The sequence below is a fragment of the Microcebus murinus genome, chromosome 2 (assembly GCF_040939455.1).
Source record: "Microcebus murinus isolate Inina chromosome 2, M.murinus_Inina_mat1.0, whole genome shotgun sequence".
NCBI lineage: Eukaryota > Metazoa > Chordata > Mammalia > Primates > Cheirogaleidae > Microcebus > Microcebus murinus.
This window is the reverse complement of record NC_134105.1, coordinates 61,739,636-61,763,102: the sequence shown is the minus strand read 5'-3', so window position 1 is coordinate 61,763,102 and position 23,467 is coordinate 61,739,636. Positions and strand designations below refer to the sequence as shown.

General features: G+C 35.3%; 2 protein-coding genes across 21 annotated transcripts in view; one reads left to right on the top strand and one right to left on the bottom strand.

Annotated features, from left to right (window-relative positions):
* FUBP1 (far upstream element binding protein 1) overlaps positions 1-16,658 on the top strand; it is a 39,002-nt gene extending 22,344 nt beyond the window's left edge. For 4 of the 14 annotated variants that reach the window (XM_075999496.1, XM_020282492.2, XM_075999508.1 and 1 more), the window contains 5 exons: positions 1,192-1,320; positions 3,905-3,979; positions 11,266-11,325; positions 11,406-11,551; positions 11,922-16,658. In XM_075999496.1, coding sequence (XP_075855611.1) covers positions 1,192-1,320; positions 3,905-3,979; positions 11,266-11,325; positions 11,406-11,551; positions 11,922-11,930 — 419 coding nt within the window. In that variant the 3' untranslated portion in view covers positions 11,931-16,658. The remainder of the gene's footprint in view (positions 1-1,191; positions 1,321-3,904; positions 3,980-11,265; positions 11,326-11,405; positions 11,552-11,921) is intronic. The other 10 variants (XM_075999503.1, XM_020282509.2, XM_075999512.1 and 7 more) reach the window with 6 other exon arrangements.
* A 1,032-nt stretch (positions 16,659-17,690) lies between these two features.
* The window catches only part of NEXN (nexilin F-actin binding protein), a 43,463-nt gene continuing 37,686 nt past the window's right edge, over positions 17,691-23,467 (bottom strand). For 5 of the 7 annotated variants that reach the window (XM_075999516.1, XM_075999530.1, XM_075999521.1 and 2 more), the window contains 4 exons: positions 21,429-21,650; positions 18,482-18,667; positions 17,878-18,235; positions 17,691-17,788 (listed from right to left, as the gene is read on the bottom strand). In XM_075999516.1, coding sequence (XP_075855631.1) covers positions 17,775-17,788; positions 17,878-18,235; positions 18,482-18,667; positions 21,429-21,650 — 780 coding nt within the window. In that variant the 3' untranslated portion in view covers positions 17,691-17,774. Of the gene's footprint in view, positions 18,236-18,481; positions 18,668-21,428; positions 21,651-23,467 lie in introns of all 7 variants that reach the window. The other 2 variants (XM_075999519.1, XM_075999531.1) reach the window with 1 other exon arrangement.

Below are 23,467 nucleotides of genomic sequence, written 5' to 3'. Positions count from 1 at the left end.
AATACTTGTATTTCTAAGTTAACAGAGATAATGACACTATTGAGATATATACATATCCAACATAGAAAAGCAGTACAGTGAGCAGCTGAAAGTTTCGAGGGTGGCTTAATAATACCTTGTAATTTTATCATCTTATAATTTTCTTTTTCTAGAAATCCTTGCTCCTTTTTCTCAAACTTCACTAACCTTTGTTAAGCTGCTGAGAATTGCTGCCTGTTTGGGATGAAGGCTAAACGGATACACAGACTTTGGCTAAGGAAATTATATTCTTGGGGATATAAACTAATAACAATACACCTGTAGTGTTATATGATATTCCTAGTATAAAAAGGACAAAATCAGCAAGAGGATTTCTGGTTTCTAGAAGACTGAGAGGTCTCAAACGGTTCCCACATCAGTTGATACATTAAGGATGAGCCAAGTGTGGAGGAAATGATAACATGGCCAGAGGCCTAGACATGAACATGTTGACTTCTGAAAACAAGCAATGTGTTACGGCTGGAACTGGAGTGTTGAGATAGTGACAGAGGAGGAGATGAGGCTGGAATCGAAAGGATAAGCCAGAGGGTCCAGATTGTTAAGATGTTGAATATGTTGTATTTAAAAGCATTGACCATTCGGAACATTCTAGGGGATAAATGAAGAATTTCCAGTAGGGTAATGACGAGTTTATGACATTTACTGTGAAATAGAATGAAATGTGGCTAATCGCTTTCTTTTTTCCTAAAATTTTTTTCTCTTCGTTGGAAATAGTACAGAAGAGCATTCATAGTTCTAAAATAACTCTTTCTTTACAAGTGTTACACCCTAGAAATCTTTTCTGTTAGTCATCTGCCACATAGAACTGTTATACTTGAGGGGGGGAAAAAACAAGAGCACAGGATGGTTTAAGCATTGGATTCAGAGCCAAAAGATCTTTATTATTATCATCCCAATTCTGCCACTCACTAGTTTTGTAACCTAGGAAAGTCACTTGATCTATGAACCTCGATTTTCTATAATAAAGGCTAATGGTGACAATGAAAAGAATAGAAAATTTGTAAGTTTTCATTTCCTATTTATTTTTGATATTCTAGTTAATTTTGGGTTCTGCGTATTTGCCAAAGAGCTGTGTGTTTGTATGTGTGAGAGAGATGGAGAGAGATTACAGACTTTATATGCAAACCTTGAACTTGTGTTTATTAATTCCAGCTAAAGCAGGAACGGATCCAAATTCAGCAGCCTGGGCTGCTTATTATGCTCACTATTATCAACAGCAAGCACAGCCACCACCTGCAGCTCCTGCAGGCGCACCAACTACAACCCAAACTAATGGACAAGGTAACTAAAGAGCTTATTTTGTATGTGAAAGCCAAAACTTATATTTGGAATTATATGTGCGGTACATCACTGTTAATACCTAAAATTTCTAGCATTCAATTATAACTTCAGTAAGCAGATTTTTCTTTTGTTAAAAAGTTACTTGGGGGCTGGGCTCGATGGCTCACACCTGTAATCTTAGCACTCTGGGAGGCTGAGGCTGGAGGATTGCTCAAGGTCTGGAGTTCGAGACCAGCCCAAGCAAGAGCAAGACCCCGTCTCTACTAAAGATAGAAATTAATTGGCCAACTAAACATATATAGAAAAAATTAGCCAGGCATAGTGGCGCATGCCTGTAGTCCCAGCTACTCGGGAGGCTGAGGCAGGAGGATTGCCTAAGCCCAGGAGTTTGAGGTTGCTGTGAGCTAGGCTGATGCCACGGCACACTAGCCTAGGCAACAGAGTAAGACTCTGTCTCCTCTCCTCCCCAAAAAAAGTTACTTGGAAATAATTTCAATTTTTCAAAAGAGTTGTAAGAATAATACCAAGAACACCCAGATAGCACAGCTGTTAGTTTTATTTCCTCATTTATTCCATTATGGTCTCTGTGATATGTGTATGTTCATATCCATTATCATTCTGAAAGGAACCATTTAAGACTAAACTGTAGACATGATGTCCTATTAACCTTAAATACTCCTTTATGTATTTCTCTAAAAATACATAACCATCATGTGCCCTTCAAATCAGTTAATATTAACGTATCATTACTGTGTGAATGCATAGCCCTTATTCAGATTTTACCAATTGTCCCAACATTTTCTCTCTCTTTTAAACTAGTGTCCCATCAGTAACATGTATCTTATTTACTTGTCAGATCTTATTAAGTCTCACTGATCTGAAATACTTCCACATTCTTTTGTTATAAAATGTATAAACCTTTTGTAGGATATCAACCCAGGTCCCTTCAACCCTTTATCATGACTGAGGTCATGCTTACTTGGCAGGAAAAACTCAAATGATGCTGAGCTCTACTTAGTGACTTAGTCTGTTATATCAGAGGTGATAAAATAATGAAATGAGTTCCATCCCTGGTGATGGTAAACTTGATTATTGGGTCAAACTGGTGTCTGCTAGGATTCTATACCATGAAATCACAATTTTTGTGTATGAAATTAATTAGTATTTTCTGTGGTCTTCTACTGAGGTTATGCCAGTATCCTGTCCTCCTCAAACTCCAACCTATCAGCCTTAGCCTTCATTGCCAACTCTTGCCTGATTTAACTACCACTATGATGATAATTTTCTATTTCCATCATTGTACCTTTATTAGTTGGTATTTTACCATAAGGAGGAACTTTCCTTTTCATCCTATTGAGTTTTTTATGTTGGTATGGATTTCTCTTTTTTTCCCTAATAGATTATGCTTTTAAACTATTTTTTATCGATAGATTATCCTAGATTTGGCCAACAGGAGTATCTTCAAGGTGGCTCCTTTATCCTTCTGAAATACTTGTCATTCTTTTTTATTTCAGCATATTGTGGGGGTACAGATTTTAAGGTTTCAATAAATGCCCATTTCCCCCCCTCCCCCCAAAAGTCTGAGTCTCCATCATGACCATCCCCAGATGGTGCACATCTCACTCATTATGTATGTATATACCCTCCCCCCTCCCACCTGCCCAATACCCTATTACTGTAGTACCTATGTGTTCGCTTAGGTGCTACTCAGTTAATACCAGTTTGTTGGAGAATATATCTGGTGCTTGTTTCTCCATTCTTGGGATACTTCACTTAGTAGTATGGGTTCCAGCTCTAACCAGGAAAATATAAGATGTGCTATATCACCATTGTTTCTTAGAGCTGAATAGTACTCCATGGTATACATATACCACATTTTATTAATCCATTCTTGGATTGATGGGCACTTGGGCTGTTTCCACAGCCTTGCAATTATGAATTGTGCTGCTATAAACATTCGAGTGCAGGTGTCTTTTTTGTAGAGTGTCAAATACTTGTCATTCTTGAAGCCCTTCTTTACTGCTTGATAAGATGCATATTTTGTGTTTTCTGGGCTTCATCCCTGGAATCAGCCATTTCTACAAAGAACCCTGAGTCCTTTTAGTAGAGGATGGTATTTAGAAACCAAACTAAGTGTGCTCATTACTGCTACCTCCTTTCAGCAAACAAGACAGCTAGGAAATTCATTTGCATACAAATATGAAAAACACGGCAGCATCCATTATCTTTTTTTTAATCTAATATATCACCTGCAAATTCATTTCAGCACTTCAAAGTTTTCTAGCCTTTTCTCTTTTAGAACTTAAAACTGGTGAGAAACCGTTATTCTCAGTGTATTTCCTTATTTGACCCAATTTACTTATGCTTAATAGTAAAAGTCTTCCAAACACATTGGTTGTCTTCTCTGTCCACCACCTCTGTATCCCCAGTGCCTTCTTGTCTTTGGCACCAGCAGGAATGCCAGTACCATGCAGCACCTCCCTCCTATTCTCACTGCTAACTCTTATACTCAGCAGAAAGAAAGGCCAAAAATTGCCTTTTAAAAACTTTAACCCTGTTTTTCATTTTGTTTTTCTTGAAAAAGGAGATCAGCAAAATCCAGCTCCAGCTGGACAGGTTGATTATACCAAGGCTTGGGAAGAGTACTACAAGAAAATGGGTATGTTGTACCTTTTAATTTTTAATTTTTTATCTTAAAAAATAATTTATTCTTTCCTACCCTCTCACTGCCTTTAACATTGCACATACATTTCTTAAAAATACGTATTTAAGTTGAAACACTTAGTAAATACATGTTAGAATGTTGAAGATTTTAATAAAAGCATGTTGGTACCACATTTTTATTACCTCAGGTGACTTTCATCCATTTATTAACTTGTAAAATCTTGAGGAGGAGAATAATTGAATAAGAATGCATTCTAAAGTTACTGGACTTGGAGACATATGAAGACCTTTTCAAATAATAATTTTTAAATTTGTGGTTACATAGCAAGGAAGTCTATTTCTAGTTGCATTTGTCAACCAGTTATTTAAACTAGAAATATCCTCACTGGCACATATGACGTTGAATATTACTAGAGTGCCGGGCAAAAGTTGGTTGTGTGCAGTATCATATTTGCTGCAAAATAAAGCAGGTAAAAAGTAACCTACAGTGACAGAGGGAGTGAATTAAATAACATTTGCATATATGAAAAAGGGAAAACAATCACTTAGAAAAGCCATTTTCATTGAGCAATTATAGTGTACATACTATATACAAAGCATAATTATAGATTCTGAGAATGCATTTATGGGCATAATAGCTAGGAATCCTGCCTTCTGTTTATATGCTTGTGACAATTACAGCTGTTTTAAGAAATTTGTAAATACATTACTATAAATTGCTGTGAAGGAAAAGAACTGTATCTTCACTGACATTTAACATGTACTGATTGGGGAATATTTCACACAACTGCTAAATTGTGGAACCAGAATTTGACTTTTAAGAGGGTCTCGGTCCCAAGCATGTGCCCTAGGTCTGTCTGTTTTGAGGACCATTGTAACCTATTGTTATACTCTGGAAAAAATAGTTATTTTTCAGATGCTTCTGCTCTTAGCCATTTATAATTAACACACAGCACAGCCAGTTATCACAAATGAAAGGCTAAGTAAATAAACTTGCCCATCTTCCACTAGCATAGAAAGAATCTATAGATGGTAGAGTTTTATCATAAGATATAGTCTACATGTAATTCTCAATGTAAGTTTTAATACATTTCTTTGTAAAGAAATGTTTCTCATTTTCCACTGAAAGAAAAATTTTCAGAAGGATAATATTAATCTTTTTTTGTGTAAAAGTATATATATCTCGTTATAAAGATGTTCTACATAACATTTCTTTTTAAAGAAAGAAAAAATGGCTTTTCAGAAGAATTATGCCTCATCTTATTTCTGAGGCTATAACAGATTCATTGATTTATGTTTTGGGGAGCCAGGTTATTATCTTAAGCAGATCTACAGTAGCTAAAATTCTACAAAAAGAAATTTTTAACTTCAAAACAACATACTCTAATTTCGGTGACTACATAATTTGTTTTCTCAGCTGGGATACTTTTGAGAATGAATGAATAGGGGATACAATTAATAATTATGCTCTGACAACATAGTAGTCAGGACCCTTAGTCACCTTAACTTCAAGGAAATAGCATCACCATTTTAAAGAGTTGAACATGAGTCCGGTATGGTGGCACATGCCTGTAGTCTGAGCTATGTGGGAGGCTGAGATAGGAGGAGACTTTGAGCCAGGAGATCAGGGCCAGCTTAGGCAACATAGAGCCTCTGTCTCTAAAAAGAAATGTTTTTCTAAAAGGGGTCAGATATGTTCAGATTAAAAACCATTAACTCTGACTTGTATTTTTATGATGGATAATATGCCAGACATGTTCTCTAATTATTAAGTAGCTAAAAACAAAGGCCTATTGATGGACTTTGGTAATTGAGGAATGAGTTTGGATTCTGTCCTCTATCTTATTGTTTCTTTGCAACATGGCCATTAATAAATTCATTATTTAGCCTTTACATTTTTTTTTTTTGGAGACAGAGTCTCGCTTTGTTGCCCTGGCTAGAGTGAGTGCCATGGCGTCAGCCTAGCTCACAGCAACCTCAATCTCCTGGGCTCAAGCAATCCTGCTGCCTCAGCCTCCCAAGTAGCTGGGACTACAGGCATGCGCCACTATGCCCGGCTAATTTTTTTTTTATATATATATATATTCATATATATATGTATTGGCCAATTAATTTCTTTCTATTTATAGTAGAGATGGGGTCTCCCTCTAGCTCAGGCTGGTTTCGAACTCCTGACCTCGAGCAATCCGCCCACCTCGGCCTCCCAGAGTGCTAGGATTACAGGCGTGAGCCACCACACCCGGCCTAGCCTTTACATTTTATTTGTGCAAAATGGGTGGATGTGTTGAATTCTAATTTTTATTGTTAAGGATAGACATTTCACTTTGCCTTCGTTTTAATTTTTTATTGTCTACCATTTCCCTGCCAACTATTTTCTAAATGTCTAGTTTTGGAGATACTGTGCTGTACTGTCTTGAATCTTCGGTCCGAACAAATGCTGTAGAAATAATTAAATAACACTGTGTGACTCAAGATCTTCCGTCCCCCTCCTTCTTTTCTGTTGTATATTTTTCCATAGTACTGCAGTGATCACCTGTTCATAGAGGAAAATGGACAGGTAGGGTGATGATTCCCTCTCATATGTAAATCTTAAAGGAAATAATGCTAGGTAATTTAGTCAGGTGTTTAATGAGCATTTTTGTTGTATGATAGCTACTGGGTCAATTTTTATCTTTTTCTATAAAAACTCTTTTAGAGGCTGGCCACTGTGGCTCATGCCTATAATCCTAGCACTCTGGGAGGCAGGAGGATCGCTCAAGGTCAGAAATTTGAAACCAGCCTGAGCAAGAGCAAGACCCCATCTCTACTAAAAATAGGAAGAAATTAATTGGTCAACTAAAAATATAATAGAAAAAGGACGCGCGGGCTCCGCCGCCTCGGCCGCGCGCGGGGGAGGGGGAAAAAATATAATAGAAAAAATTAGCTGGGCCTGGTGGTGCATGCCTGTAGTCCCAGCTACTCGGGAGTCTGAGGCAGGAGGATCGCTTGAGCCCCAGGAGTTTGAGGTTGCTGTGAGCTAGGCCGACGCCATGGCACTATAGCCCAGGCAACAGAGCCAGACTGTGTCTCAGAAAAAAAAAAAAGCTCTTTTAGTAAATGATTAGTTGTGTGTGACTGCTCTAATGTCTGCTATTAATAGGTAACTTGTCCACAGAAGCTTTTTACCGCAAGTAAGAGACCTAAAGACATAAAACTTAATGTAGTTCAGTCTTCAAGTTTCTTAAAGGAGAAAAAGGAATAAAAATATAGAGACATAAAAATCTTAATTTCCAAATCCAACTCCCTTATTGACTCTTCTAGTGGCAGGGCTAGGATTTCTTAGGACTCCAGATTTCCTGATTCCTCATCCAGGTGCCCTCTTCACCAAACTAGGAGGGCTGTCCTGGCTTTTGAAGCCTAATTTCAGTTTTTCCTATTAAGAAGGGAAAACCCTATTATTAGTCCTGTAAATTTGTTATTTGCTTATTAGTAAATAAACCTCAATTGAAACAGATTTAAGTTTCCAAAATTAGTTTTGGAATTTTTAAAAAGCATTCTAAATTTCCTAGGCTAACACTAGGAGAACTGAGGAGAGACAGTGATTTTAAAGATGAAATTATAGAGGGTTTAAAAGGGCGGGACGCGGTGGCTCACGCCTGTCATCCTAGCACTCTGGGAGGCCCAGGCGGGCGGATCATGTGAGCTCAGGAGTTGGAGACCAGCCCAAGCAAGAGTGAGACCCCGTCTCTATCAAAAATAGAAAAAATTAGCCAGGCATGATGGTGCATGCCAATAGTCCCAGCTACTCAGGAGGCTGAGGCAGAAGGATTGCTTGAGTCCCAGGAGTTTGAGGTTGCTGTGAGCTAGGCTGATGCCACAGCACTCTAACCTGGGTAACAGAGTAGTGAGACTCTTGTCTCAAAAAAAAAAAAAAAAGAAAAAGAAAAGAATTTTAAGTCAAGGAATGGCAGCAATCTGGAGGTGGGTATTTTTGAAGCTAGAAGAGATAAAGACCCTTAGGAAACAAATGAGGTTTCAAAGTAGAGAGGGGTAATTCTGGTTTGCATGAGGCTAAGCCGAAGACATTTTAGGGAAAGTTTGACTTAGGGAAGGCCTTTATAATGTTAAGCACTGATATAGGTAGACTTTGAACCCCTTAACATCTTGTACCTTCAACCTAAAGGAGGAGATTACGGGAAGTATGCCAGGTATATAGGGATTCTTAGTGGAGGAATTTATTCAAACAAGGCCTGTCTCTTGGGCTGTAATGTTACAAGTAAACTAGAGAAAGTTCATTTTATCCTTTGGACAAAATAAAATTAGAGCAAAACTTCATATGTTATAAAGCTCTATGTAAATATTAGATAATGTTCTCCTGCGGTATAGACTAAAATATCTGGCATCAAAACAGTAACCAAAGAGGAATAAGGGGAGCAAGATAAGGAAGTGTACATGTCTAAAGGAGGTTAGGAGTTACAGGAGGCCATGGGAGAGAGCCTAGTCTTAAGCCTAGTCTTTTTTTTTTTTTTTTTTTTTTTTTTTTTTTTTTGAGACAGAGTCTCGCTTTGTTGCCCAGGCTAGAGTGAGTGCCGTGGCGTCAGCCTAGCTCACAGCAACCTCAAACTCCTGGGCTCGAGCGATCCTTCTGCCTCAGCCTCCCGAGTAGCTGGGACTACAGGCATGCGCCACCATGCCCGGCTAATTTTTTATATATATATATCAGTTGGCCAATTAATTTATTTCTATTTATAGTAGAGACGGGGTCTCGCTCTTGCTCAGGCTGGTTTTGAACTCCTGACCTTGAGCAATCCGCCCGCCTCGGCCTCCCAAGAGCTAGGATTACAGGCGTGAGCCACCGCGCCCGGCAAGCCTAGTCTTAAGAAAGGATAGGAAGAGTTCTTTCTCTACTTCAACTGGGCAAAATGAATCACATTGTGTCCTTTAGATTTGGAAGACTGAAGTGAGTTTTCCTTAGACATCTTTTAAGATTGGAATGTCAAATGTTGACAACTTATTCAACAAGTGTTTGTTTTTCTTAGAGTATAATGTGTTTACTATAAGCTTCCTATAGGGATATATCAGTTTGGGAGGGTTGTGGTTTTTTAGGGAATATTTGACAAATTTCCTTGATGCATCTGCCTGTTTCAACCAAATTATAATTAACACATTAACTGCTATGTGAGTTGTATTTAACCCTCGTAATGCGGCGGGCCAAAATATCAGCTTTTGCGTCTAGGGCAAAAAGTGAGGTGAGCCGATACATCTGCCCGTTGCACTAGACACAAAAGCCGATATTTCAGCCGGCCACACTAAGAGGGTTATTAACTCAGGCTAGTTTTGAGCCCAGGGCCTGGTGAAGCATATTTGTAACTCACACGTCTCTTTACCTTAGGAACCACATGATGCACAGGCAACTCACACTGCCATGCTGTAGCATACATGTTACGTGATGGGTGGCCCCTGGGCAAAACCCTGCAATTGGTTTGTTAAAATCTTGCTTGTTGATGTTCTTGTTGTTGCAATTAATATCGACAGTTTAATAGCATGTAACACAGAAAACAATATAAAAAACCTAATTTTTCATTAAATTAGAATCGTTTTCGAAGTTTTTATGCCATTTTTGTAATAACACCCTGACTCCAAGGAAAAAAAATTTTTTTTCTAGTGTGACAGTATGTTAATTTGCCTTGAAAATGAGTATCTCTTACAATGAGGCTTAGTTTTTGTTGTAAACCTAAAATGGAAATTGTTGCTACTTTTTTTAAAGTGTGCAATTTTTAAGAGACATTGTATGGTTTTGTTGCTATTGTTAGTGGGGTTTGGGCAGTTTTCTAAATATTGAAACCTGTTTCAGATTTGCTTAAATTGTGTCTCTTCATTATGATTAAATTGTTAAACTCATTTCTTCTTTGAAAAGAGTTATTTATTAGAAGACAAAGAAAAATATGGGAATTTTTTAAATAGTGTATGAGATTTCTCTGTTGTTACCCAAGGAAGAGAGGGTTTTTTTGTGTGTGTATTTTTAAAGTTAATAGTCATAAATCTGAAATTTTTATTCAGTGACCTGTTTTACAATGGTGATAGACTGCTTTCTGAAACTAAAAAGTTGCCTTACTGACAATATCAAGCAAACATAAAAACAACTTCCTGTTTGTCTTTGCTCCTGTATTTTTTGTCTATAATAATTATTTCATAAAGCCAAGTAAATTACAAACTAAATGAAAATAGTGCTCAAGTAAAGGGGCTGAATAGAGAAATACATGTTCTGTTCCCTCTTCAAGTTTTATTTAAAAAATTTTTATGCCTAGAGAAAATTGGGGAAAATGCTACAGCAGACACCCAGTTGCACTGTTTTCTAAGTTTGCCATATATACTTTATATGTATATTATGTTAATTGTTTATGAACCATTTCAAAGTAAGTTGCAGACAGCTTGCTCTAAATACACTCAGTATTATCACCAACAGACAGACCTTATTTAAATTTCCATAGCTGTCAAGAAAGTGTCCTTTTTAGTTGTGTATGTGTTTTAAATTCACAGCCCATTCAAATTTATGCATTGCATTCGGTTGTATCTCTTTAATCTTTTAATTCAGGAAAGTCACCCTCCCTAGAAAAAAGATTTGATCATGAAAGCTTTGTGTATTTCATTGATCTTGTTCTTTATAGCCTTTGTCAGGTTACTTTCAATAAAATTATGTTGTAAGTTGAACACATCCTTAAAACTTTAAACGTCTAACTAAAATGTATATGGAAGGCTAGTCTTTGTACATAGTTTATAGGTTGCTAATCAGGAAAAATCATGGCCTTTAAATGGATTGTTTTTTTTTTCCAAAAATACTCTTTATAATCCTCCATTGAGGACTTGCCTTTTATTTAAAACCTATAATTATCCAAATGTTTCAGAGAACAAAAAAATCATGGGTTTTCCCCTCTCCCTCACTCTCTTCATCATCACTGCCAGAGAACCATCTAAAGGACTACTTATTGAAACATATGCCAAACTGGTTTGGAACATGTAACAACAGTTCAGCACTGCTGGAATTGATCACTATGCCTAAATCTTTTGCCCTTCAAAGGTTAAAGCTATGTAGATTTTGGCTTTGGTTGATTTATGATTACTATAAGGCAGAAAGAAAATAATGTGGTTTTTTTTTTTTTAATTGCAGAGTGGTTTTCTGACACTACTAATGAATATTTAAAATAAAACAGGAGCAATTCTGACCCTCTACTTTTATCTTTATAACCTTTACTTAACAGTGGATATATAATTTTGTATTAAAATTTAGGGGGTTTTTTTTAGGTCAACAAGGGCAGACACAAGATTATTCAAAGGCTTGGGAGGAATATTACAAGAAGCAAGGTATTATTTTTATTAGAAATGAGATTCTTTTGGGCTTTTAATTGTGGTTACAGCAACAAAATTCTTTTGTTTTTTCAAAGGTCAAGCAGTTCCTGCTCCTACTGGGGCTCCACCAGGTGGTCAGCCAGATTATAGTGCAGCCTGGGCTGAGTACTATAGACAACAAGCAGCCTACTATGCCCAGACAAGTCCCCAGGGAATGCCACAGCATCCTCCAGCACCTCAGGTATAATAAGCTCGTTAATTTGTTGGTTTCTAATCTAATCATATTTTCTGCATGTTTGCTGTTTGTCTGTTTGGGAGTATGTTTGCCTTTTAAATTTTTACCTGGCAAAGTATAACTATTAAATGAAGTATTGTGGTATATTGTTTGGGTTTTTTGTTTTTTTTCTGGCAACTGAGTGCTGAATACTTCTACAATGCCTTTGATTTTAAAAATAAATTTTCTTCCCCCAGGGATTTGCAAATCATGCAAGAAGCCACCACCATATATATTAACCAGTTTTTCTTTCTTAAAGGATTCACTCCTGAATTAGCTCCATTTCAAGGATTTTCTTTAACTTTTTGTGTATTTCTTATGTATCTCTTCTGCACAGGGCCAATAATAAGAAGTGGACAATACAGTATTTGCTTCATTGTGTGGGGGAAAAAAACCTTTGTTAAATATATGGATGCAGACGACTTGATGAAGATCTTAATTTTGTTTTTGGTTTAAAATAGTGTTTTTTGGTTTTTTTTTTTTTGAAAATGTACAAAATATCTATCACTACTGATAGGAGGTTAATATTTCTGTGTAGAAATGAAAATTGGTTTGTTTTTAGTATTTAGTGTAGATGTACACATTCCAGCAAATGTATTTGCAACTATTATGTGGTCGATGCTTTGTGATATAAATGTACTTTTTCAATGTATACTTTCACTTTTAAAATGCCTGTTTTGTGCTTTACAATAAATGATATGAAACCTCCTGTGTCGGTAAGTTGGATATGTGGCTATTTAAAGGATTCATAATTTCTTAGCAATGATAAATTAAGATACATATACACAAATATATAAGCTTTCCCCGTGAACTATTGAGTTTAATAAACACTGGCATGTTTTTTCCCCCTTGCAGTATAGTGATAGATTGGAGAATCTTTTCCATTTATTGTATTTGGCTGTTTCAGCACAAGTAATCCTGATATCTTCATTTTTTTTCCTTCTGTTTGATTAAAAACTGCATGTGTGTACAGTGATCTTTTGGCATACTTCCATTGCATTAACAGTGAAATTTCCTTTTATACATGACCACTGTTTCAGACCTGTACTGCTGCTATAACAGTTAACCTTTCTGTTCTTAATTTCATAATTACTTGATTTCCAAGACTGTTTCAGCATAACTAATTTTAAACAGTTTTCAGATAGTGAATATGAGCAGCCTAATAAGAACAGTGTTTTTCCATGTAAAGCAACTCTTTCAATGTATATAATATTAGTGTGTTTCTTTCTAAATTTAGGGTAGAAAAGTGAATAGTGTGCAAAAAGTATAGCTACATTGCATCTGCCATTGAAACATAAATGGGGTATGGAAACGTTCAAGCTTTTTTTTTCTTTTTGCAGTATAGATAAGCTTTGTTTTGTAAATGCACAAGTCCAGTCATTGAATCAACTTAATTTTTTTATGTATTTGAAATCATTTTATTACTCTTTAACACTCATGCTGAAGTTCTGATATTTTGTTGAAATCCATTGTTTTACTCTTTGCATATTTGTTGGCTCTTTGCATATTAATATATTAGACTACATGCAAATACAGTCTGTCTTGCCATTGTCTGTTGAAGTGCAGGTTTGATCCAGCCAGTATAGAACTAGCTCTGTAGGGGTGAGGAGGACTGTGCTGTGTATCATCCTTGATTGTGTTCCTTCAAGGAGCATTGCACTGTAAGTACATCAGAATGACAAATTGATGAACTGCAACAGTATCTTTTTGTCAATGTTCCACATAATGCAAATGCCATAGTTTGTTTGAATATTATGTTGGAATACAGTGCTGATATCTTGGAAAACCATAACTGCTTTTTAATTTAACATAGAATAATACATAGTTTTGTATTTTTTTTTAAGTGAGCTTAATGGGTAAGTATTTTTGATGTGCTTTAGCTATAGCTAAAGAAAACTGATCATTAACAAAGTTGAATAATATTACTCACTGGTGCTCCTAAAATATTGTTTTTCAGTGTAAAATATGCATCTTATATATTAATATGAAAGACTTGAAATGTATCAAACAGAAGTGGATTTCAGTTTGCAAATAATGAGCAATGTAGCAGTTTAACACCATTTCATAGATATATATTCTGTCATTGGTGGAGAGCACCATTCGTTGTTTTGAATATATTTTAAAGGAAGATGTACAAGGACATAAATGTTGAGATTGTCTACAGGATGGAAAATACCAGTACAGTTCATTGTAGATAATTTTGAAATGTTTTTGCTTGTTTTATATAACCTAGAGTGACTTCCCTTACCCTTATTTAGATCTGGATATGTAGTTCTAGTTTGAAGGTTAATAGTTAAGGAGTTAGTTATGTTATCTTTAAGAGTAGGGTATTGACATGAACAATTTCAGTATTTTGCATGATACTGTTTTATAGATGATCTTTTTGGAAGTGGTGCATTTATTAATTAAACTGGAGAAATAGTTCAGTTGAATTTCAATATCATAACTCACAAATTGGAGGCTGTTGATTTTGATTCATTTAAGGTTTAAAATCTTTATTAATTGCAAACAGTGCAATTATTTATACTTCACAGTGCCTTCCCAGACCTTCCACCTTAGGTTCTGCTGCAAAAAGCAACAGGTAAGCACAACCTAAGGACATATATAAATAAATATTTCAGTACATTAATGTTGTCCCTGTGAGGTTTTTGTGGTTGTGTATTCAAAAGCAATCTGCTACTGCTTCCCCAAAGTGTATTTTGTTATTTATGCTACCATTTTAGTGGAAAGTCTGTAAGTTGTTCAAGCAACTGTTTACATTTCTGGGTTATGTTTTTTACTTTAGTTGTTTTTTTTTTTTTTTTCCTAAACAAGAAAATGATGAGTAGATTGCTGCTGTAAGTGAACTACATCCAACCAAATATTTTTGTATTTTTCCCCAAATACCAGAAGTGTTATAATTAAGAAAGGACAATTACCCAGTTTTCAAAATTTAGAAAATCACTTGTTCAGAAACTTCAACAGCCTTCACAATCTGTTTATATGATTGACAGAACATTTCTTTGCCCTCCAAAGCTATGACTTCTTTATTTTTTTTCTTATTCTTGAGCTATAGTAATTCAGTAGGAACATTATGGGTCAGAGTTGTATTATGATTTTTTCTTAGATAATTCAGTTTTCATTACTTTTATATATGCTGAAAAAGGAAAAAATTATAAGGAATACTGGCAGTATGTTTTCATAAAAGGCATGTGCATCAGTGAAATGTTAACTGTATAGCAAATAACCTTTCATAATCTGTAGCAACCAATATTTTTCTGATTTAATATTTTAATAACTGACGCTGCATTTATTTTATTTTTTGCCAGTTTAAAATGTTTGTGTGTTTTTATAGATGATTTTAACTGGTACATATTTTGAGTTAAGATGAATGTATTAAAGCAGCATCATATCAGTTTTGTTTATTCGATTTCTAAAATGTGCTGATCCTTGTAAAACTCCTGCTTATCTCTGCAACAAAGAAAAATATTCAAAAATACTGCCTTCATTTTCACACACAGTGCTGAAGATGCTGCAAGCACCAAATCATAGCTCATAAAATCAGGTCCTGAGATAGTTACCCATAAAGAGGAATCCTTTGAGTGTATGCCATTGGTGAGCCGATGAGCATGGACCATAGAAGGGCTCAATGTAGAAGGTAAAATTGGCAAATCATAATTGAGAAATATGAAATGTATTCCCATACATAATATGGTATAGGGTGTAATGTACCTGCTTTTGATCACTTTTCCTTTTAAAGTGCTTTTCACTTTGATCTTAAATGTTCCGTGAACTGTTAAATTTCTTAAGTTATATAGTTACTGCACCACATTTATATATATGTATGTTTTAATAGTCAATGATAGGTATGTAAGATTGATAATATAAAGGGGCTCTTTGAACATTAAGAGCCCATCAGGTTTTGGTTAGTTGTAGTTTGCATTTTATAAAAGAACATATAGATGAATGCTAATAGATATTGGGGCATTGTTTCTATCTCATGAGAATTTTTTATTCATTACCATAAGCCTTCACTGATACTATAAGTGTTATTTTAAATGGCACTAAAGAACCTTGAAATAAATGGAAAACAGAAAAGGTGAGCCAGTTGATTTGAATGCAGTGGATATTAGTTTAGAACAATGTTTAGTTTAGATTGAAATTGAACTGATTGATTTTCATTTAGCACTTAAAAATTTGACAATATGTTTTTATTTTTCTTTAAGACATCTTAGTGTGGTGATGCTTAGAGTTCTATGGTTTGATGTTTCTTTTAGAAATGAGAAATATAGTTTTTTTTAATTAATGAAAATGGTTTTAATACTAAAACTAGTAATTTGATACTAGTTGTTTATAAACGTTGTAAAATATATCCTTAACTTGGTAGCTAATTCATAGGGTGGGTTTGGGTAGGAGAAGCAGAGTACTTTCAGAGGGAAATAGGACTAATTCAGAAGTGGTACCATTTCATTTGTTTGAATACTCTGCCAGTAGAACCAGTTCTACCTAGAAAGTTACCTGTTGTGTGGAATAATGATAATAGAGTTTATTAATTAATGAGGATGTCTTATTTTTATTTTCTGCAAGTTCTGCCTCATTTTAAAATGCATTTTAACAATACCTAGTTAAAGATAATTTTGACTCTGAAAATAACCTTATTTTTTATTTAGTTAGTGACTTGATTTTTCTTGCCACAATATAAACTTTTAAGGGATTTTTAAATTGGTGCTTTTAAGAAGCAAATGAATCCCAGGGTTTTATTTCCTTCAGTGATACCCCTATAGAAACTCTTAAATGTATTTGTGCATATATATATTTTTTCTTATGCATGCTCGATGCATTTTCGTCCTGAGAAAAATGTTCTCTACAGAAACTACCCGTGTGTTAAAAGAAGATTGGCTTAAAATGGCTACTGTGATGGGAACAGTGTCTTAGGGAGATGCAGCTTGGACTTGAGGTAAATTGAATACTTTACAAACTGTGGTTTAGAGTTTGCTTTAATAACATTGTATGTAAAAGGGCACATGATTGCTGTAATTTTGTATTCATTATGGTTTCCTCAATAAATAAATGTACATTGGTGAATATTATCAGAGTGCTTTGTTTCTTTTATACATGTAATACTCAATAAAAATAATTTTCTACTTTTTACTTGACTTTTTCATTAAAGGTTTGCTGTGAGAAAATACTGGGATGATAAAGAGGTAAACATCTGCACAAGTCTTTAAAATACAAAAAGACTTTTTTAAATACAGAAATGACTTTATTTTGGGTTTACATTGTAAAATAAAATTGTCTTCCAGAAAATTAAAATATAAAACAACTTGATAATAGAATATGGTAGCTAATTATTTACAAACTCATTTTAAAGACTATAAATTGAAGGTTGTGCCATTATTTTCCTAAGTCTAATATGCTTAGATCTTAAAACCTTCAATTATGTTAAGTATTTTCTCCTGTATGATCTATTAATACAAAGTTTTCTCATTAAAATATAATTTGTTCAGGCAAGATCACAACATAAATTTGCTTTATAAATTTGATTATATATTACACACATTTGAAAAAATACATGTTCAATATTTTCAGCACTCAGAACACTGTATAGGCAGTGGGTTCTATCAAATTTTCTCCGGCAATTGTTTCTTTAAAGTCCTACTTAAATTTTGTTTTTCTCCATGGCACTCTCCCCTCCCCCCCCTGCACCGCCCCAAATATATCTGCTCAGAAAGACTTTGGAACTACAACCACCCAAATAATGTGCTACTAAGGAAAAAGCCCACTCATTGACAGGTTCCAAATTCATTGTCTCAGCTATTTCAGACTAATTTTAGGTGTAAAGGCTCATAAATGACATTCTTTCATGCAAAATAACGTACTGGGTTTTTAAAAACATAGTTGCTGTAAATTCTCATGGGAAATACACAGCCTTTAATAAGTTTTGATAAAATAGTTGAGCAAATTTTCCACTGACCTCTCCCCCATTAAATACATTGTTTTGACTGCTACTGTATATACGATGGCAATAAATTTGGTGCTCATTTAGAAAAGAACATATTCTTTAGATGAGCTTGTGTTTTGAAGACTTATGAAAAGGAATAAGAAGTCAACATAGTGGCACTTCTGGTTTCCTTTTTGGCCCCGCCACAGAGAAGATGGATGTAGTAAGAAAGTTGGAGAAAAAGAAAGTTCCAGGGGGAGAAGAGGGAAACTAGTAGTCATCAGCTAGAAAAGAGAAAAAGAAAGGTGATTTTTTTTTTTTAAGGGAAAAAAAACTTAATAGTATGTAAGTTAAAAGAGTGATCAGTTCTTACTTTCAATGGTAAGAATACAGGTACTAGCTGCAGAGCCTTTATTGTTGACTGCTTTACACATATACTCTCCTCCATCTTCTGGGAAAGTTTCTGGTAAGTAAAGGCAGTAAGTTTCTCCCCTTTCAATATATTGGTAGTCTTCTCCATCCTGCAGTATTTCTCCTTCAAACCACCATGTCACTTCTGGTTTGGGTTCTCCTGTTACTTTAACAGTAAACCTAACTGGCTCACTGTCTACAACAGATGTGTTTTTAAGAGGCTTCTTGAACCATGGAGCTCCTAATCTGGTTGGTTCTTCATCTTCAGTAGTGGAGCCATTCATGATGCTACCCTCTTCTTCCTCATCCTCTTCTCTTTTCTGTATTAAAATATATGCATTCAGGTTAGTATTTAAAATACAGTATTTTGGGGGCAGTGGTTTAGTAACAGAATTTTGAAGGTAAAAGTGTTAGAACATGTAAGTATGCTTACTAAAAGTGTACTTAACAACATTCCAGTGACTTTGAAAGCTATTAAAACTTTTTTTTTTTTTTTTTTACCCTTCACATAAAACTGGTTTTTAAGAGAACATCTTTGGAAAATAAAGAATATGTAAGCCTGATACCTTTTGTAGTGCTGCATCAATTTCTCTTTGTTCAAATTGCATGCGTAGTAACTTTTGTTCTTCAATTCTTCTTTGTTCTTCTTCTTCTCTTGCCTTAGCCATTTGTTCAAATCTAGCTTTCATATTCACTTTATGAGTAAACGGGGCCTCACTTTTTTTTGCAGGCTTGATATCAACATCTTCTTCCTTCAAGAAAGTGGGCCAAGAATAATAATGGCTTGTTTTCTAAAAACCAAGAACTAAAGTATCAGTAGTTCTGAAAGTAGTATTTGTAAGCACAAAATAAACATGTTTTGATATGCATATTTGTGCTACACTGCAGACATGCATATCTTCACTATTCCCCAATTCAGGAAAAGTGACTGGTATATTTAAGAAGCATTCGTCTAATTACACTCTTTTTCTCCCAATGTAAAGGTAAACTTACTATCACTGGGATCCCAGCCTATTTACCTAACCAATTCAGTACTTGGTTTTGATACTGAATAATAGAAAAAGGTCAGAATACTATATGTTCTTATAATTGTTAAAATACTTTCTTACAAGAGACTCATTACTCTTCACCCTACTACTTAATATGAGAAGTGTTTCTTTTCTATTATTTCTCACTTCATGATTTTCCTTCCTTATCCTTGAGACGAATTCCATCCAAATTTACTGATGGTCAAATGCAGGGGTGGGTGTTTATAGGTAGAAAAACGTGGAGATAATTGAAAAAGGCAATGGTTGGAACATGAAGTCATTAAAGTGAAATATGTGAGTCATTCAGGGATGAGAGTTGGAAGCCATGGAAATAATAAAGGGAGTGATTTAAGAGCAGAGTGTCAATTATCAAATAGAAAAATGCCAATTTGGTAATGATGTCACTGATGACCTTTAAGAGTAATTTTAGTAGAGGTTAACACCATGGTTTCTAAAAGTACTTTCGCTGTAGTTGACTCTTGGTTTCTAATCTACTTTGGCTTTTGTGGCTCTCTGTAAATCTCACCATTTATATATAATACTATGGGGAAGTTGTTTCAGGGTATCCAACTAAAGGGAAATTTTGAAACAAGCTGCAGATTAATTGCCTGTGTAAGAAAAATCTTGGTTCAGGGATGTTTTCACATCCGCTTGAGGGAGTTGCACCTTAATTCCAACTGAAAGGAGCAGAAAGGGGTAAAAGAAAGTTGGGCAGTTTTTCTGGTTCTGAATCAGATTTTTATTTGATGTCTGAAAGATAGACTAAGAAAAATACATGTTAAACAGCAGTTTGATTACTTTTAGCTCAAGTTTTTCTGAGACTTAAAAAACAAGACCTCTTCACACTATACATTTAATTCTATTGTTTATCACATGAACCTTCAAGATAGAATATTTCAACAACTATTATAACAGTCCCTCCCCATTAATAACTTGCCTTCTAGCTATTAGCATAAGTTTATATATGTTTATAACTTCATTTAGCTGCCTCAAACCTGCATTTATAAAATACAAAATTTGGTGCTGGTCACAGTAGCTCACACCTGTAGTCCCGGCTACTTGGGAGAGTGAGGTGGGAGGATATGTTGACCATTGACATTTTCTCAAGTCAGAAACTAGATATATGATCAGATTTGAGGAAGGAGGATTGCTTGTAGGGGTTCAGATTGTGAGGTCCTACAATATAAGTTGATTGCACTGTACCAAAACTATGTGAACATAAGTTTTTAAAGCTATTTCAATGACCTTTAATCCAGGAAGGTATGATAGGAGGGACTTAACGTCCTCCACAGGAATCCATTCAGGACATCCTGAATATAAGAGTTCAGCCATGTCCTAACCTCACATCCATTTACGGGAAAGAGCCAGTAAAAGCAATAAAACGAGGTCACTTAACTACTTCCATTATTCTTAAACCTCGTTTTGTAGGGATAGGTATGACTGCTCTGAGGTTCCACTTTAACCAAAAAGGGAAGCAAGTGCATGCTGACTGAACTGAACTTTCTGTGACACATTTACATCCCTAATCTCAATTGATGTGGCCATCCGTCCACTAAATATTTGTGTTCTCTAGGGTTTTATCATTCACCTTCAAACTATTAACTTTCTGAGTGACTTTTACTTCTATACTTTTAGCTACTATCCATAAAAGTTACAATGATAGCTCTTCTCATCTGAGCTCAAGCCCTGTTTTAGGTCTTTATCCAAATATAGCTCAAACTTTACATGTCCAAAATAATTTATTCACCCCGCCTTTCCAGATATGATTTTTTCTGTAGCTTCACCTGGTTTCCCTGGTAATCCTGAAGTAATGTTAGGTACCTCACCAACCAACTGCCCCAAAAGCAGCCTGTTACCCAGTTTTGTTAAAGTTGGGTGTATTTTTCTCCCTTGGCTCCAACTTCATGCCTTTGTGCTTATCTTCCAGCTCATTATCCATGATCCCAGAATTATTTCATAAACATAAGTTTTTTATTACTCTGCCCTAAAAATATGGTTATTAACATTGTTCCCCAGATCGTAGTTCCTGCAAGGTTAAAATGGCCATTCATCAACTATCCACAACCTACTTTTACAACTTTATATCCTATCACCTGTGAACCTTGCCTTACGCCCTTTGAACCTGTTTTCTTATAGACCTCATCTGTAAAATTAGTATGAATTATCTCTGGAGTTTAACTCAAATACACTGATCTCCCCAATTCACTAAAACATATCCCAATTAATATTTTTGATCCATTTTGCTACAGTGAACCATTTGATGTTCACTATGGGTTTTAACACTAATAAGGGTTGTTTTGAAACTGTTGGAGTGTGGAAGTCTGTCAAAGTCTCTTGAGATCTTGATGTGCTGTTAGTTCCCAGATTACTATATGCACCAGTGGTTAACTGTAAGTATTAAAAGTTACTTCAAAGCCAAATGTTATTTCTATTAAATTCATTATCATTGCTGTACCATAGTATGTTGATTATAAAAGTAATATACCTCATGAAAGTTTTCTGCTTCTCGCTCTTTAATTTCAAGGTCAATTGCTCTCCTTCTTGCTCGTTCTTCCTCTATCTTTTTCTGTATTTCTTTTTCAGACAACTGTCCAATTTTTTCAAACTTGCTTTTTAGATTTTTAGCCTGAATAGAGCCGCTCCTTTTTAATTTGATTAATTCTTCATATTCTTTGCTCAATCCAAAGGTTTCACTTTCTTCCTCTTGCTTCAAAAAAATTATATTTTATATGTTGAATATCAGCAAGTTAGTTTGTATAATGACCATCCAAAAAGTGTGCATTTTTTCCCATTTGAATCCAGAAATAAAGCTTAAGTAATGTCTTCCCTAAATACAAGTAAATACAATTTACTAAGTAAAAGTATTGCTACAGGCCAGGCACGGTGCCTCACACCTGTAATCCTAGCACTCTGGGAGACCAAGGTGGCAGGATCTGTCAAGCTCAGGAGTTCAAGACCAGCCCAGCCTGAGCAAGAGGGAGACCCTCCCCAGTCTCTACTTAAAAAATAGAAAAATTAGCCGGGCACAGTGGCACACACCTTTAGTCCCAGCTACTTGGGAGGCTGAGGCAGGAAGATAGCTGGAGCCCAGGAGTTTGAGGTTGCAGTGAGCCATGACGCCACTGCACTCCACATGGAACGGAAGGGAGACTGTCTCAATAAAATATATATATACACACACACACATACACAGATTTACTTAGAGCTTTAGAAAACATTCCATTTAAAATATTTTCATTAGGGAATATGGCTAAAGTCCTAACATACCATAATAACCTGCTACAACTAAAATATGCATGGCAAGATGAGTTTTTACTATGTTGTAGAAAGATCTTTGTTGGGGAAAGGCAAAGAACACTGGACTAGGAGTCAGATATGAGTTTAGTTCTGGCTCTGATACTGTGTGGTCTTTTGTGTAAACTGCTGGGTATGATTTTCTTCATCTCTAAATAGAGCCAGAGCATCTCTAAAATTTCTCCTGTTTTTGATTTTATGGTAGTCTTATAAAGCTACATTAATATTCAGGGTAACAAGCATTTCTGAAGATACAGTCTGGTAAAATCCCTACATTTCTCTACATAGTACTTTTATCCTCAATTATATATTCTGTACGGAAACATAGAAAAGAAGTCAACCAAGACTGGGCTGCAGTTCTTTATTCCATTTTAATATTGTTCTTTTATTCAGGTTCCCTTTCCCTGACTTTTCACAATTTATTATTAATACTATTCCTTTGTAAGTGACTTTGCTACACTAAATCCTAACCTCACTATGTGAAATGGTAAAATATTGCAGTTATTCCTATTATACTTTTCCTAGAGAAGACCTAGAGTTCTAGGCAGGGTTTAAAAAGGGGGGAATAGGGGTTGTCACAGTCTGTGATGTGACATGAGGCTTAATTTCTTGGCTTATTAACCAAGGGGTAAAAGAGAAAACGTATTCCTTTATACTACTTACACTTTTCAGACTATGTGGCTGAAAATACTCAATAAAATGCCAGAAACTAGCACATTTATGATACACATATCACAATGTTTTCTAAATCATTCTGTTCAAAATTAACCATTGAACTAATAAGCTACAGTGTAGTAATATTGGAATTGCCTTGCTACTTGTCTTGAAAACACCATACATTAGGTTGAGTCATTTAATAGCACCAGAATGTCTTAACAGTTGTATACTGCCCTATATTACCTAGATTATATCTCAATAATACACTAAAATATACACTTTAGAAGTGAGTTTTCGTAGACAATTCATTTTTAGCTTCCTATATAAAATGCCTCTAAATTTTTTGAGGGGCAAGAAGAGGTTAGACCTTGGAATGTTCTCCTACAGCATTTTCATGGTATTTTATTCATGTATTTATATGGCATTTATATTCTCTGGGCCAGCTAGATAATTTGCCAGCCACAGCCAGGGCAGAGAAGTAAAACTCCCCTTCCCACAGGCCCACTGCCCCAACCATGACAAACGGGCAACTTCCAAGAGATTGCAGCCTATGCATAGGGATCCCATCCACAG